Genomic DNA, 14,827 nt, shown 5'->3' with positions numbered 1-14,827 from the left:
CCCCATCCCACCCACGGCCGCCCCTTACCGGGCTGGTCGCGGTTCCAGTGGGTGTACATCACCTCGTCGCCGCTCAGCCAGCGGAAAGCGCCCGTCTCGTTGATGTCCTGCAGTGCCGTCCAAAAATACTCCCCGTCCCAGCCGTAGATGAGGCTGCTGACGTACGCCTGCTCAAACCTGCAGGGATGGCGAGAGCGGGCGATGTGCTGCGTCCAGCTCTGCGTCCTCAGCACAGGACACACATGGACCTGCTGCAGGGGGGCCAGAGGAGCCCCGGGAATGACCCGAGGCTGGAACAGCTCTGCTGGGTGGCACTGCAGGGGTGGCACTGGGAGAGCTGGGAAGGTCCCTTCAACCCCAACTATTATCTGATTCTACAATGACTCTATGCCAAGCAGCCCACAATGCTCCAGCCCTTGTGTGCAAAGCCCAGCTGGCGGGTCACACCCCACCTTGCGGGGGCTCATTTTGGGGCAAACCGCCTGCACCGGCGCGGCACTGACCTGTTGGTGATGGTGACCAGCGTAGAGCCATAGTCGGAGCACGTCTTGCGGGCGTCGCTGTAGGGGACGCGGTCCTCGCCCAGCCAGAAGCAGGAGGGGCTGTGCCACTTCCAGCCCTGGGATGGGTGACAGGGGCGTCTGCCTCCGCTCACCCCCGCAGGATGGGAGCAAACCCGGGGGGTGACGGCAATGTCCCGTGTCCCCTGCTACCACCTCCGCTCCCCCTGGGAGGTCTCCAGCCCCCAGCCTGACCCTGCTCAGCTTTGAGCTCTACCAAGCCCCCGGCCCCAGAGGACACGGCTGCAAGGAAAACAAACACCAGGCGGCTTCAAAGCTGGGGAAATGTCTGTCCCTGCCGGTGTCCAGCCCCAGCCAGGACATGGGGGGACACACAATCCTCCTCTATACACCGCGGGGCCGAAATCCCACCACAAGCTGCTTTAATCCCCCGCCTTGTTGATGTTGGAGCCTCTCCGGGGCCGGACACACAATAGCGGCAGTTTTCTGCTGGAGCAGGCAGCGGGGTGGCCCAGCACTGGTGGCACAGATAGGGACACGGGGACACATCCACGAGTGGGGACATGCATGTGATGGAAGAGCAAGATGGGGTGGGAGGGGTGAAAGGGAGGAAGGATGGGAAAAGGCCTTTTCTTGGTTCATTTATCACTCCCAGTTTGTTTCGCAGTGGGTGCATCTCTCTGCTGGGCACCATGGGCCAGGGCAAGACTGTGACTGGAGAGGCAGGAGGGAGTTCAATCTGCGTGGGGACCATGGGGACAGGCAGACAGATGGGTGGCAGCGGCACATTGCCACTGAGCACTTCGTCACCAGCACCTGCTGACACAGGGGCCTCTCCAGCGGGCAGCCCCCCAAATCTGGCCCAGTGTCTCTGCTGTGATGGGGTAAGAACCTGAGGAGCCCAGCAGCACCTCTGGGGGGGTGGTCCCGAGGGGCTGCTTACTAGTCCGAACACGAGCAATCCTGGCTCGCTCTGAAACGCCGGGAGACATTCAAGGGCGGTGGCGATGCCAGGCTGGCGGACGTTGCAAAGAGGCACAAAAACGACTTCCCGGCGAGCGTGGGAACAGGGCAGGCTCAGCCCGGCTCGACAGCTGGGAAACCGGGGCAGAGCACGGCCCGGCTGAGAACCCGCCAGCTGGGCAGCTGTGTCCCCAGGACCCCCGTATCCTGCCCAGAGAACGCAGCCTGCGCTCGCGGGGCCGGCAGCCGCCTCCGTCCCACCGCGCTCCCGCACTGAGCGGCTTCGGGCACAAACACCGGCCAGGGAGGCAAAAAATAACAAACATCCCTGCTGGCAGCCCAGCCAGCCCAAGGGGGGAGCTTGGGCCACAGAGATGGGGTTTGTCCCCATTTCCTCCCGCAGCCTCATGCAACTGAAGGAGCGAGGGGTCAGAAGCCCCGTGATGCTCTGCCGGTGCTGCTCGTTGGAGCTCCTGGAAATGGTTTTGTGGAGAGATCCCCTGCGACTCCAAAGCCCCGAGCATCAGGCAGAGCTGTGGAGCAGCCAGAGCCACCGCCCTCCCGGATCCCCCTCACCTTTCGGCACCCGTGGTCATCCTCCTCCTTCTCCTGGCTCACCCGACCTGGCTTTTTGCAGATGGAGGGCAGGGTCTGGTTGCACGGGCTGTCATTCCACCTCCCTTCCTGCACAGTGGGGAGAAAAGCAGGATTGAGCCTCATCTGACAGCCTGGGGAATTTCCCAGCCCATCAATCCCCACCTTGGGTCCACAGACTTTCCTTCCCTACATTAAATCCCCAAGGATGTTGTGCTGCATCCCACATATCCCAACAGCCAGGGTGAGCCATGTTCAACCAAACTGGAGATGCTCCCCGAGGTGCCCCTTCCCCAGCCATGGGGATCACATAATCATAGAACAGTTTGGGTTGAAGGACCTCCCCAGCTCCCCAGTGCCCCCCCTGCCATGAGCAGGGACATCTTCACCAGCTCAGGGTGCTCAGAGCCCCGTCCAGCCTGGCCTGGGGTGTCTCCAGGGATGGTTCATCTACCACCTCTCCGGGCAGCCTGGGCCAGGTGCTGCAGCACCCTGGGGGCGTGCAGGATGAACCCTGGGCTCTCACCGGTCCCCAGATGGTCACACAGTCTTCCAGGCTGTCACGGAAGTTGTTAGGCTCGAAGGGGTGCCAGTACGTGAACCTGACGGGCGTCCCATCCGACCACTCGAAGTTCATCTGCAGCTTGAGGTCGTTGAGGCCAATCCAGAGCTCCTCCACGTCTGCTGAGACAGGGCAGGGGTGAAATTCCCTCTGCCTGGCTGAAATCTTGCAGAACCGTCCCCATGACATGATCCCCCATGAAGGGACCACAGCTCTGCAAAATAACCACTGCAGGGCTCAGCCTCGAACCCCAGACATTTCCCAGCAGTGTTCACAAAGGTGCCGGCAGCAGCAGACGGTGAGTTTGGACCCACAGGCTCAGCTCCAGTGAGCTACTGGTTTTTAACCATTCCCTCCCATCCCTGACTGGGAGTGCCGGGATGTCCCCCCCACCCTCCCTCAGTATTAACTCCCTTCAGCGCCAGCACTCCCTGGTCCCCACCGCCATCTGGGTTCCCTCATGTCCCCTCGGGAAGTTTTGCTGCCAGACTCTTCCCCTGCAGAGCAGGGACGGGCTGCAGGCTCACGGGAGTCCATAATTTGGCCGGAAGGGCTGGATTTGCATGGGAACAGCAAAACCCGACCCAAGTGTGCGAGGAGGGGCGGCACAAGCGGGGTCCGGGGACGGTGGCACGGGTGCTCCCTGTACCACCATGTGATTGCCTGGGCTGAAGAACTTCCCCAGTTCTCTCCCAGCTCCGGCACATCCCAACGTGGGAAACGTCAGCCCAGTTACCCCCGGGTGAAGCCAGAACTGGAGAAAGAACCCTGGGACGCCGTGTGCAGGTGTTGCCCCTTCACGTCACCTGCAGCAGGGGACCCTCGTGCCCCAGCAGATGTAGCAGCAGGAGGCGCAGCCTCCTCCAGCAAGCCCAGCAGGACTTTCTTTATTTGTCTACACTGACCAAGCGGGACCAGCGCCATTCCCCGCTGCAGCTGTGCGTTCCTTCCTCAGCCCTGCGGGCTCCCGGGAACAGCTTTTCCATCTGCTGGATGGAGGATGCGCCCCAGGCAAAGGCTCCTCCAAGCAACACATCATCCCCCAGCCTGGGCTCTCCACTCCCTTCACATGAATCAATTCAACTTCGCAGCCTCCATCGCACAGAAACAACTTCTCCGCAGACCCCAAAAGGGTGCTGTGGGCACAGCTGTCTCTCGCTTACCTTGCTTGACCTGCTTGGTGACGAACTCCAGCTCGGAGAGGGTGTGGATGCTGACCAGATCCCCCCCGCTCCGCAGACAGGTCTTCTTTGCCTCCTGCCAACTCTTCTTCTCTCCCACCAGCCGGTAGCAGTTGGACTGGAAGGGCTGCCAGCTGGGCTCGCAGTCCACCTTCACCTCGGACCACGAGTCTGGCAGGACACGGGGCAGCCTGAGGACTCCTGTCCTGCTCGCCAACCCCCTCCTTGGCATGGAGGGGACCGCGGTCCCATGGGACGCTCAGCAGACCAAGCCAAAGCAACGGTGGGAAGGCTACGGCCAAAATCTAATGTGCGAGGTGTGGGCAGTGGTGGCTTTACAGGTCCGGAGACAGAACAAAATCCCTCTTTTTTGCAGGGGAACCATAGCAGAGCAGACTGACCCCGCTGGGGATCACGGGACCTCCTGCTCCTCTGATTCCACCCCACCGCCCAATCTGTAGCTGCACCAAGCGCTTCTCAGGGGATGCCCTTTGTGCAGGACCTTTTCCAGATCTAGGCAACCCCAGGGTGCTCAGCCACTGCTCCGCACAAGCTGGGGACACCATAAGCACCTTCAGCATCCCCCTATGGGAGCACGCCCGGCCGGGGTACAGGGATGCCCACCCCCCATGCTGCTCACCCCCGCTCACCTGTCAGAAAGGGGTCGGTGGTGGCGTTGGGCTTCTTCTTGCAGACGTAGGGGAGGGCGATGCCACAGTCGCGGTTCTGCCACCCCCCAGACGACTCGGTGCGGATCACCCCACAGTTCTCCTCACTGGGGTTGTCGGGCTGGTCTGGAAAGCGGGACGGGGGGGACACGCTGCTGAGGAGCTGGGGCAGAGCTGCCCACGCTGCCAGGGCACGGAGCAAGGGAGCAGCTCTCCCTGCTCCCACCCAGTCAAAACCTATTTGTGTTGTAATTTTGCATGATGAAGACCCAGCCCTGCATACCCAGGATTGTTTATTGCGCCTCAATGCACAAGAACCTGGAGCACCACTGTTTTACCTAGAAATGTCAATGGCAGTTGGGGGGTCACAGTACCAGACCCAACCTGCTCCCACCTGTCCCCAAACCTCCTCTGAGGGCATCACTGTCCCCATGAGCAACTTTGGGTGACAGCACCGGGCGTAACCAGAGCAATCCTCACAATGGGTGCACGTGCCCCCTGAGCTCCCCAGGCTTACAGATGGATGTCTGTGGTTGGGGACCGCTCCTCAGCCACCAAGCTGGGACACAACGACCCTCCAAACAAGGAAGCTCAACCCAGGTTACCCACAGGGCCACTGAGGGTTTGCAGAGGGACAATTCCCCTTCCAGCACCCGGCGTCCCCACTCCAGCTCCACAGATGTCCCAGGCTGCTCCACAACTCCATGAGGCTCCCTGTCCCCAGGCAGCGAGGGGACACCCCGTGGCAGCCCAGGCCACCTCCCCTGCCATCTCCGGTGGCCACAGGCTGTTCCCCAGTCCCCCCGTCACCACCGTGACCCCCTCATCTCACCGCTCTCCCAGTTGAGGTACTTGAGGGGGGAGTTGTCTGACCACTGCCAGCCGCCGTTGATGTCCAGGTCATTGAGCCCAATCCAGAGCGTGGAGCTGTACCCCGTCAGCAGCCCTGGGACAGCACCAGAGGGGCAGGCTCAGTCCCCCCGCTCCCTACCCAACCCCCAGCCTGTCACCATCCCCAAACCAGCCACCCCGGGCTGGCAGCGCACACCAGCAGTGGCCATGGTGCCACCAGCCCTGCCTAGGCGGGCGGAACGGGGACACAGCCCAGCTGCCGCCGTCTCACCGTTGATGTAGGTCTGCTCGTGGATCTCGGTGATGCTCAGCAGGTTGGCCCCTTGCTGCTCGCAGCTGTTCCAGGCCTCCCGCCACGACAGCGTCGACTGGAAGTTGAACTGGTAGCAGCTGTTGGTGAGGTGGTCCTTGTCCCAGAAGGTCTCGCAGTCGTTGCCTGCAGGGACGAGGAGGGTGAGCACCCAGCGTAGCCCCAGAACACCCCAATAACCCAGCAAACCCCAATAAATTGTGCTGGACCAGCACAGCAGGGCACGGAGCAAGGGCAGGGTGCAGCTCTCCCTGCTCCCACACCAGTCAAAACCTATTTGTTTCATTATTTTGCATGGTGAAGACCCAATGCCACATGCCTAGCACGGGAGACAATTCAGGAGGGAAGGGGAGAGGCAGGGAAGCCCCCAGGAGGGATGGACACAGAGCTCCTGCTTTTCCCCATGGGATTCAGCCACTCTGACTTACTCTTTATGGGGCAGAAGCCCCATCGCTCGTCCTTGCCGTAGTCCTGGGTGGTGGCACACCAGAGGTGACCGTCCTCCCGCCCCGTGCTGGTGCACTCGTGAAACCACTGGTTATCGTACTTGAAGGGGATGGTGCAGGGCTTCCCGTGAGAGTTGCCCTGGATGGTGTAGATCTCTGCGGGAAAAGAGCAGCCCTGGCTGGAGGCTGTGTCCTTCTGGTGAGGGAAGGCTGAGAGAGCGGGGCTGCTCAGATGGAGAAGAGAAGCTGAGAAGGATCTGCTCAATGGGATCAATATCTCAGGGTGGGTGTCAGAGGATGGACCAGACTGTTCAGTGGTGCCCAACGCCAGGGTGAGGGGCAACGGGCACAGACTGAAACACAGGAGGCTCCATCTGAACACGAGGAGAAACTTCTTCCCTTTGCGGTGCCAGAGCCTGGCCCAGGCTGCCCAGAGCGGGTGTGGAGTCTCCTTCTCTGAGACATTCAAACCCCCTGGACCCACCTGTGTGATCTGCTCTGTGACCCTGTGTGAGCAGGGCTGGGCATCCACAGGGGTCCCTTCAACCCAAACCACTCCATGATTCTGTGACCCAACTATTGCAGCACCACAGCCTCAGCTCACATTTCAGGGCTGGTTTGGGTAACGGGATAATACTAACGCCCAGCGAAGCATTACCCGAGTATGGCACGGAGCACAGGTCCTCCTCGGTGCCGTACGTCCTCCACTGCGAGCCACGTGCCTGGTCCCCCCTGTCCAGGGAGGAATTGCCCGGGCGGGCGCCGAGATGCTGGGAGAGCTGCTCCCCGAGGCTGCGGCAGCTCCAGCGCATGTTGACGGACTCGCGGTCGCACTCGTAGGTGGCCAAGGGGTGCAGCCCCGCCGTGGCGTTGGCCCCATGCCACGACACCCCCAGGCACTGCATGGCCCCCACGTTGAAGAGGCGATTTCGTGAGACCCATTTCCACTGCTGGGCTGGGGTGCTGGTGTTGCAGCCCTTGGCCACTCGCACCAGTGAGTCCTTCGTCTCCAGGCAGCCCTGCAGGCCCGTGTTGTAGATGAGAAAGACTTTAGAGTCTGGCGAAAAAACAGAGGGAAAGGATTAAAGCATCACTGAGGATTTGGCGTTGTACCATGCATTCCCCCCAGCCTTGCCTGAACATCAGGCTCCCTTTCCATGCACAGCAAGTTTTGGTGTGCAGCCTTGTGCACAGCACCCAGCACACCGGGACTCTGCACCTCTGCAGAGATAACCCCAGGGTTTGCCCTGATGTCTGTCCAGGCAGAGTGATCATAGAATCACAGGATGGTTTGGGTTGAAGGGACCTGCACATGCCACCCAGTGCCCCCCCTGCCATGAGCAGGGACATCTTCACCAGCTCAGGTTGCTCAGAGCCCCGTCCAGCCTGGCCTGGGGTGTCTCAGGGATGGTTCATCCACCACCTCTCTGGGAACCTGGGCCAGGCTCTCACCACCCTCAGGGGCTGCAATTCCTTCCTCATGTCCAGCCTGAATCTCCCTCTTGTCCTATCACAACAGGCCCTGCTCAAAAGTCTGTCCCCATCTTTCTGATCGGCCCCTTTTAAGTACAGAAAGGCCGCACTAAGGTCTCCCAGGAGCTTCTCTTCTCAGCTGAACACCCCGGCTCTCTCAGCCTGTCCCCAGCAGAGCTGTTCCAGCCTTGGTCATTCCTGTGGCTCCTCTGGCCCCTCTGCAGCAGCTCCATGCGTGTCCTGTGCTGAGGACCCAGAGCTGGATGAATTATGTGGATGGGTGTCTGCACCCAGAGCCGGCAGAAGCCTCCTGACATCCCTGTGAAGCACCAGCAAGCGGCTTTTGGGCATCAGAGCTGGGGCAAAGAGCTTGGCTGCCCTGGGAGCATCATCAGACCCATTTAACTGAGTTCCCAGCAGCAGCACCTGGCTGCAGCATCACCAGGGATCGCAACGAGCCCCACGGCGGTGCCGGCGGAGCCCACGCCAACAGCTTCAGCACCGGCCATCTGCTCCGGGCAGAGAAAACCAGCAAAACCAGCAGGGAAACAGAGAGGCATTCCTCATTTTATGTGTATTTGGGGACCTGCTAAAAAACTGCAGTGTGAACAAGAACTCTGGGGGAAGGTCTCTCATCACGTGAACGTGGCGCAACGGACAACGCCCGCGCGCAGCCGCGGACCCCGCTGCAGCGGCCCCAGCCGACGCGGAACGCTGCGTCGGGACCCTCCGAAATCCCAGCCCCGGCGTGGGGAGCGAGCGAGGGGAACCGCTGCCAGCAGACACGGCGCCAACGCAGCTGTGCAGGGGACACGGGCTGAGCCCAACCCCGCTCGACGCCCACGGTCCTGCCCAACCCCGCAGCGGTCCCACAACCCCAGCATCACCCACAGCCACGCCAGGGTGCGAATCCATCTCAAAACCTGTCTAAACCGTAAAGCCAGGCTGTTACACTGGGACATGTTGCTCCAGCTGACATGTCACTTCTAAAGACACTTTCTTTTCTTCAGGAGCACCTTTCCAAGCTAAAAAAGCCGCCACTTCTTGCCCCAACACCCCAGCAAAAAAGCTGCCCACAGCATACACCGACAACAGGACCTCCATCAAGGTTTCCTTTTTGGTTGTTTTAAAAGGGACCCATTCTTCCTCCACCGTGAGTCCAAGTGAACTCGTGGGCTCTGCTGTATTCAGCCTGGGTTTGTTTTGGTTTTGTACGGATTTTTCGGGCTGGAAAGGTTTTCATTTCCTATTCCCCAACCTCACCCTGCCCAGCTCGGTCGTTCCAGGCGGCCCCGGCACAGTCGAGCAACAAATGTCCCAGCTCAGCAAACTTCCCTGACTTGGCTCTGTAAGGAAGAAAGAAAGGGAGGAAGACAGACACCCCATTGCGTTTCAGAGCTTCGGCGTCAACCGGGCTCCAAAGAGTGATGTAAAAGGCCCGTTCCCCAGCTGGGATGACATCAGCGATGACCTCAGATAAAAAGTGAAGCCTGTTTGCATGGTCTGCTCCAGGGAGCGGACTGTGCACACGACAGAGAAAGGCAGCGATTAGAGCAAGAAATGTTTAATTTCTTGGCAAATATTTTTCAGATCATGGGAAGTGGAAAAAATAAGCAAAAATTCAGGCGGGGCTGATTCTGGCTGCCTGAGACTCAGGTCCCGGACACCAGTGCCGGTGTTTCCCCAGCTGGAGCTGGCTTGGTCCTGAGCAGGACATCAGGAGAGCAGCTCCTCCCTCCCCAAGCACCCCCCTCGTCATTCTGGCATCAGCCACAGCGTCACCCAGCCCGTCGCTCTCCCCTTCCCGCATCCAGCGATGGTGGAATAACCCGCCAGCAGCACTGGGGATGGGGACTGCAAGCAGTTCTGGGGTGATGCAGTCCCAGTGCCACCACCCGCTGGACCCCAGTACCAGCACTGGGACAGGATGAGACCTCCCTGGGTCACCGGCTGATGCCACAGGAGCCAAACGCTGTCCCTTTTTCACCAGATATACAAAAAGCTGCTGCACCGCGAGCAGCGGTGGCTCAGCAGCAGGGGTCAGCACCGGGACGCCTGCTCGGCTCATCTGCCAGCCTGGCTTTGCAAGAAAATTCACCAGCACATGGGAAGAGCCCTGGAGCCAGGGCCAGGACCGGGTGTCGGGGCACTCAGCGCCGGACCGGGCTGTGCTGCCCTGGGCAACGCTGACAGCAGCCGTCCAGGGGCCGGAAAAGCACAAAATATCACTTTACTCTGAAAAGAGAAGCGCTGGAGGTGGGAAATTATAGGCTAAGGGTTCCGGGCTGCCCCCGCACCCCATGGGCAGCTCAGCCCATGGCCCCTGTGCTCAAAGCAGGGGGAATAGGGGGACAAATGTCCCCCTGCCCCGTTGCATTTCTCACCCAAATGGGAATGAGCCCATTCTTAAGGTTTCTGTGCTGCAGAAAACAATGGGGGAGCTGGTTTGCTCCAAACCACCCTGCAAAGGCAGCAAATCCTCAAAGCCCAGCGTGGCGCAGCCGTCACGGCAGCAAACAGGGTTCCATCCGAGACCCAGGGCTCCTTGGGGGTTGCAGCCCCCGTGGAGAGAAACCACACCTGTTAGCAAACACCTTCATGAGAACAGCAAATTTTGGCCCGAGGAAGGAGCCTGCGAGTCCCTCCGAGGGCTGGGAAAGGGAAGCGGTGATAAGAGGAGCAGCGGTTGTACCCGCGGGAGCTCCCGGCAGCATCGCTGCTGCCACCGAGCACGGGGACGACGGCAGCCGCAGCACCGCTGCTCTGCCCCTCCCCGAGCTGCTTCTGGGCACCGATAAACTCTGTGCGACCACTTAAAGAGGAACTTCAGATTAAATAAAAACAAAAGGGAAGGAAATGCAGAGGGTAGGAGCATCCTCGGGGCACGCCGGGAGCTGCTGGCTCGGGGCAGGTCACCAGCACCGCTGCGGGAGAGCGGGTGGCAGACACCGACCCACGCACACACCTCCCGATGCTCCCAAATGAGCGGTTTGCACCAAAAGAGCGACGCTGCGCGAGGTCCCGCAGGGTCACCCAGCCCAGCACGTCCCGGGGCTCCGACTCAGCCAGACGCAGCTCTGCTGCTCCAGGCCAAGCTCCACAATAAGAGGAGGCGATCGCTGGTTTTTTGCTTTAAATAAACCTCAGGGAATAAGGAGCAGATCTCTTGTCACAGGGAAGAAAGCAAAGCTCCTGATGACCCGGTTGGGGCTGTGAAGCATCAGGACCTGCACTCAGAGCCCAGAAACTCCTCTTGGCTCACCCAGCAGCGCAAAAAGAAGCTGTTGCTTGTGTGGTGGGAGCTGTAGGAGACGAGCTCCTCGCTTGGCCGTGACACAAAGGCTACCTGGCACCCCGAGCGCTGTCTGCTGCCGCGGGAAGGCTCTGGATGGGCTCCACACACCGCACTGCAGCCTCTCTGCCGACATTAAAGTCCATTCTGCCCGGATGCAGAGAAAGAAACGTTTCCGCAGGGGATGCTCGTCCCCGGGCAGCTCGAGGGGCTCGCACACGGCTGCGACAGGGACGAGGAGCGGGAGCCCCAGCGTCCTCCCGAAACTGGTGGAAGGAGGGAGATTTCCCCAGATTTCCTCCAGATCTGCCCCAGGCTCTGACCCCACTATTAACACGCTAAGCAGCACCATCAGTAGCTCAGGACAGGGGATCCCCCTTCCTCACCAAGATCGAGCACACCTGCACAGCAAGGATCAGGTCTCAGTGTCCCACGGCGTTTTATCTTTTAATTAAAATGATGTTTATTACGACGCTTTTCTCAGCGGGTGCTTTCGCTCGTCTCACGCTCAGCCCTCAAGGGCAAGGCCGGGTCAATGGGGCTGTTCCCGACAAGCTCGAAGTCACCGTGTCTGGATCCAAGCAGAGGAGAGCGCCTGATCCCCCCTTCCCTGGTCTCAGCACCATCCTGCAAACATGTTCTTTTACACAGAAAGTCACATTTATGTCCCTGCTGCAACAGCACAAGGTGCAGAGCAGGTCTGAGCTCTCACCAGGATGGGGACACAGGGACCATCGCGCTTGAAAAACGTCCCGTGTCCCCTGCGAACAGCCAAACCTTTGCTCCTGGGCTAAAGAGTGCTCCCAAGAATCTGCAAGTTGATCCACTAATCATTTTCTAATCCTTAATTAATTAAAGATGGGTCCTTTAAGAAAAGGAGCATCTGTGTGGGTCTCTTTTGGGCTCCGAGCAATCTCAAGAATGAGAAAAATGTCGATGCTCCGCAGTCTTGGCACAGTTCTAATTAATTAAACCCTGCTCCTCGGCCGCACGTGAAGAACAAGCTCTTACAAATCGCTTATACGACACCGTGAGGAAGCCGCTGGGCGGGATGGACGGATCCGAGCGGGGTGCGATGCACCGGGGAGCGGCGCCGGGTCCCCGGCAGAGCCACCGACGTGGGCACTGCAGCCACAGCCTCCTCCTGTGGGTTTATCAGCTGGAAAAGACGGCTGAGCACTCCGCGATTACAGCACCTCGGCAGCCATTTGCTTTGAGTCAAGGGTAAAACGTTTTCCCTGGAAAACCTGTTGGAAGAGGGAAGGCAGCGGCGTGCGACTGCCCTGCCGGGAAAGGTGCAAAATCCAGCCAGAAATCAAGTGGGAGAGAAAAAGCTGCACCGTGGCTTTAACCATCACCTCACGCCTGAAAGCACGAACGTCACAGGGCCAGCACACCCGCTGGGTGGCTCTGCGGGAAGGGGGCAGCTCTGCGCTGAAGGCTAAATCTCTTCTGCTCTTCATTCTCGCCATTCTTGCGCAAGCGGCCGTCCCTCTCCCCGCCGTCTCGTCCCCGTCCGGCCGCTGGGGCCGCGGGGTCCTGTGTCCCCACACCCTGCCAGGCGCAGAGCCGCCGGGCCTTCAGCAGCGAAGCCGACACCTCCGCTCCCACCTCCCGCTCCCGAATCATCCAAAGAAGGTCAAGTTATAACTTCTCGAAGCTGCGTTTGCTGTGCAACAAGCTGTTTCCATTGCAAAGAGGAAAACAGGGAGGGAGCTTCACGCAAAGGCTGCTCAGCAGGGCCACGTCCCTGCGCTGACACGGGGACGTCACCCCGCCTGCAGGCCGTGGTGGGACGGAAGCTGCTGCCTCAGTTTCCCCAAGGCAGACACGTGGGTGTTTGCGCAATGCTGCGGAGATTTGGCACGAGCCCCTTGAGGAAGCGTTGGCTCCCCAGGGAAAGCAACGCCATCTGCCAGGCCAGCCCCCCGGGCCCCACCAGGAGCATCCTTGGAAACAGCGCTCGTTCAAGGAACTAACCCACTCCAACCCCAAAATCCCAGCGAGGAGCCTTTCCCAGCTGCAAAGCCAGCCTGGCACCGGGGGACCTCAGATGTGGCACCTTCTTTGGTGCCACCGCATCCACCCTCCGTGCTGGGGACAACAGTGCAAAACTGGGGACGGAGGAGGAAGAACTGAGAGTGTTTGCAGCCCCTGGGCAGTGGGATGCTCAGCGGGAGCGGTTCAGCACCGCGGGCTGGAGGCAGCTCAAAGCCGCCTTGTTCCTCGCCCGCCCCGGCGCAGGGTCGGCTGCCACCGCAAACCGCCGGGACAGAGGTGCCTCTGTCCTCGAGCGAGGGGGACTCGCCAGACCTGGATCCCATCAACATTCTTCAGGGCAAAACAGCCAGAATCGGTACTTACAGGTAGCTGAGCCCCACTGAAGTCACATAACCCCCCTTAAGACCCGCAAGAGGAGGAATGCACAGCCCTCAAGGAAATTATGGGGAGGTTTAACGGGAATTCGGCTGCGGAATGTTGCGGGTTCAGCTGAGATGTTTCCAACCAGCAGCAAACTCCAGCACCGCCCTCCTGGACACCCCGGGCTGTGGGGTCTCCTTCCCCATCGCCTCCTTTCTCTGCCTCTTAGACAAGGGGTTTCTCCCAGCCTTGCCCCTCCACTCCCGGGCTGGGCCCCTCGCCTGGCACGGAACAGTCACCCAACGGCATCGATGGCACCGCAAAGCACCGGCAACCCCGGCGACGCTCAGCCCTGGGGCTGCGGGACTGGGGGGAGAGGGACGCAGGGGGAATGGTGCCCTCCCATGCTGCCACTGCCAAATCTGCTTTGGATTTGCTAAACGTACTCTAATAAAATAGGCCAAGGGTTGTTATTGTTCAGGCAAGAGTAGCCGATTTTGCTCTTTTTTAAACAAAATAATGTTTTCTCAATAGGGCCAAGTGAATCCAAGGAAGCAGTAAAAGCAGTTCCTTGCTTCTGTGCTCAACTGCCCTGGGGCAAAACGTGTCTCAAGCAGCAGTTCCAGGGCTGCTCCGAGGAGTCTCGGGCGTCCGGCACACGGTCTCCTCAGAAGGTTTAAACAAAAAATAATGCAACCCGTTGACTTTATAGTGAGAAGTTACCAAACAAAAAAGCCAAAACACCAACCACCACCAAGTCTGCAAATACCCACTCGGGTCCCGATCCCGCGGGATCAACACGGCGGTTGCGGGGGTTGGTTCAAGGATGGGAGAGGGAGGAAACCCACAAAACACTTCGGCCCGCTCCCGACCTCCCCTCCGCCACTGCCCTCTCTGGGGAGACAAAAGGCCGGAGCGCGGCTGCGGGGCAGTGCGGGCCGGCGCCCCCCCAGCCGCCCCGACCCCCCCCGCGGCCGCGGGCGCGTTTCCGCCGGGCGGCCAGACGCTGCGTGGCCGGGCGGCGCGGGGAGTTGAACTAAAAAAAATCAGAGCGAGAGAAAAGGCGGCGAAACGGGGTGAAAACAAACGGCGGCGGAACCAGAGAAAACAAACGGCGGCGGAACGAACGGCGAGCGGCGGAGGATGGAGTGAAACAAACGGCGATGGAAACAAATAAAACATCCTGGGAGGAAACAAACCGGAGCGCTGTGAACCGAGCCAGAGCGCGGCGGTGCCCCCACCCTCCCCGGGCAGCGCCCCGCGGAGCCGGGCTGGGGGGGCTCCCCCCCCGGGCTGCTTGCATCCCCCTCTCCCCAGAAAGAATTAAAAGCGGGAAGCGGGCGGGGAGGGGGGGTCCTGGAGGGAGGGGGCTCAGAAGAAGGGGGGTGTCAGAGGAAAGCGGGGCCCGGAGGATGGGGGTCCCACCTGGATGCGCAGCGCCGAGCAGCAGCTGGAGGCCGAGGAGGCAGCAGAGGGGGGTGCGCAGGGGGGCGCGGAGGGGCCGCGGTCCCGCCGAACCGCGCCCCATGCCCGGCGCTGCCCCGCTCCGCTCCGCTCGGGGCCTCGCTGCTCCGGGGCCGGGGGACGGCGGAGGGGGCGGGCGG

The 14,827-nt window shown here is 60.6% G+C and overlaps 1 protein-coding gene across 1 annotated transcript in view; it reads right to left on the bottom strand.

The window, feature by feature from the left end:
- The window catches only part of MRC2 (mannose receptor C-type 2), a 25,782-nt gene extending 10,955 nt beyond the window's left edge, over positions 1-14,827 (bottom strand). The window contains exons 1-11 of the mRNA XM_065039158.1: positions 14,649-14,827; positions 6,756-7,154; positions 6,080-6,253; positions 5,613-5,777; positions 5,322-5,435; positions 4,472-4,615; positions 3,804-3,992; positions 2,605-2,759; positions 2,061-2,168; positions 504-619; positions 29-177 (exon numbers count right to left, since the gene is read on the bottom strand). Coding sequence (XP_064895230.1) covers positions 29-177; positions 504-619; positions 2,061-2,168; positions 2,605-2,759; positions 3,804-3,992; positions 4,472-4,615; positions 5,322-5,435; positions 5,613-5,777; positions 6,080-6,253; positions 6,756-7,154; positions 14,649-14,751 — 1,816 coding nt within the window. The 5' untranslated portion in view covers positions 14,752-14,827. The remainder of the gene's footprint in view (positions 1-28; positions 178-503; positions 620-2,060; positions 2,169-2,604; positions 2,760-3,803; positions 3,993-4,471; positions 4,616-5,321; positions 5,436-5,612; positions 5,778-6,079; positions 6,254-6,755; positions 7,155-14,648) is intronic.

Source organism: Columba livia, chromosome 23 (genome assembly GCF_036013475.1).
Source record: "Columba livia isolate bColLiv1 breed racing homer chromosome 23, bColLiv1.pat.W.v2, whole genome shotgun sequence".
Classification (NCBI taxonomy): domain Eukaryota; kingdom Metazoa; phylum Chordata; class Aves; order Columbiformes; family Columbidae; genus Columba; species Columba livia.
This window is presented reverse-complemented; position numbering and strand designations above follow the sequence as displayed.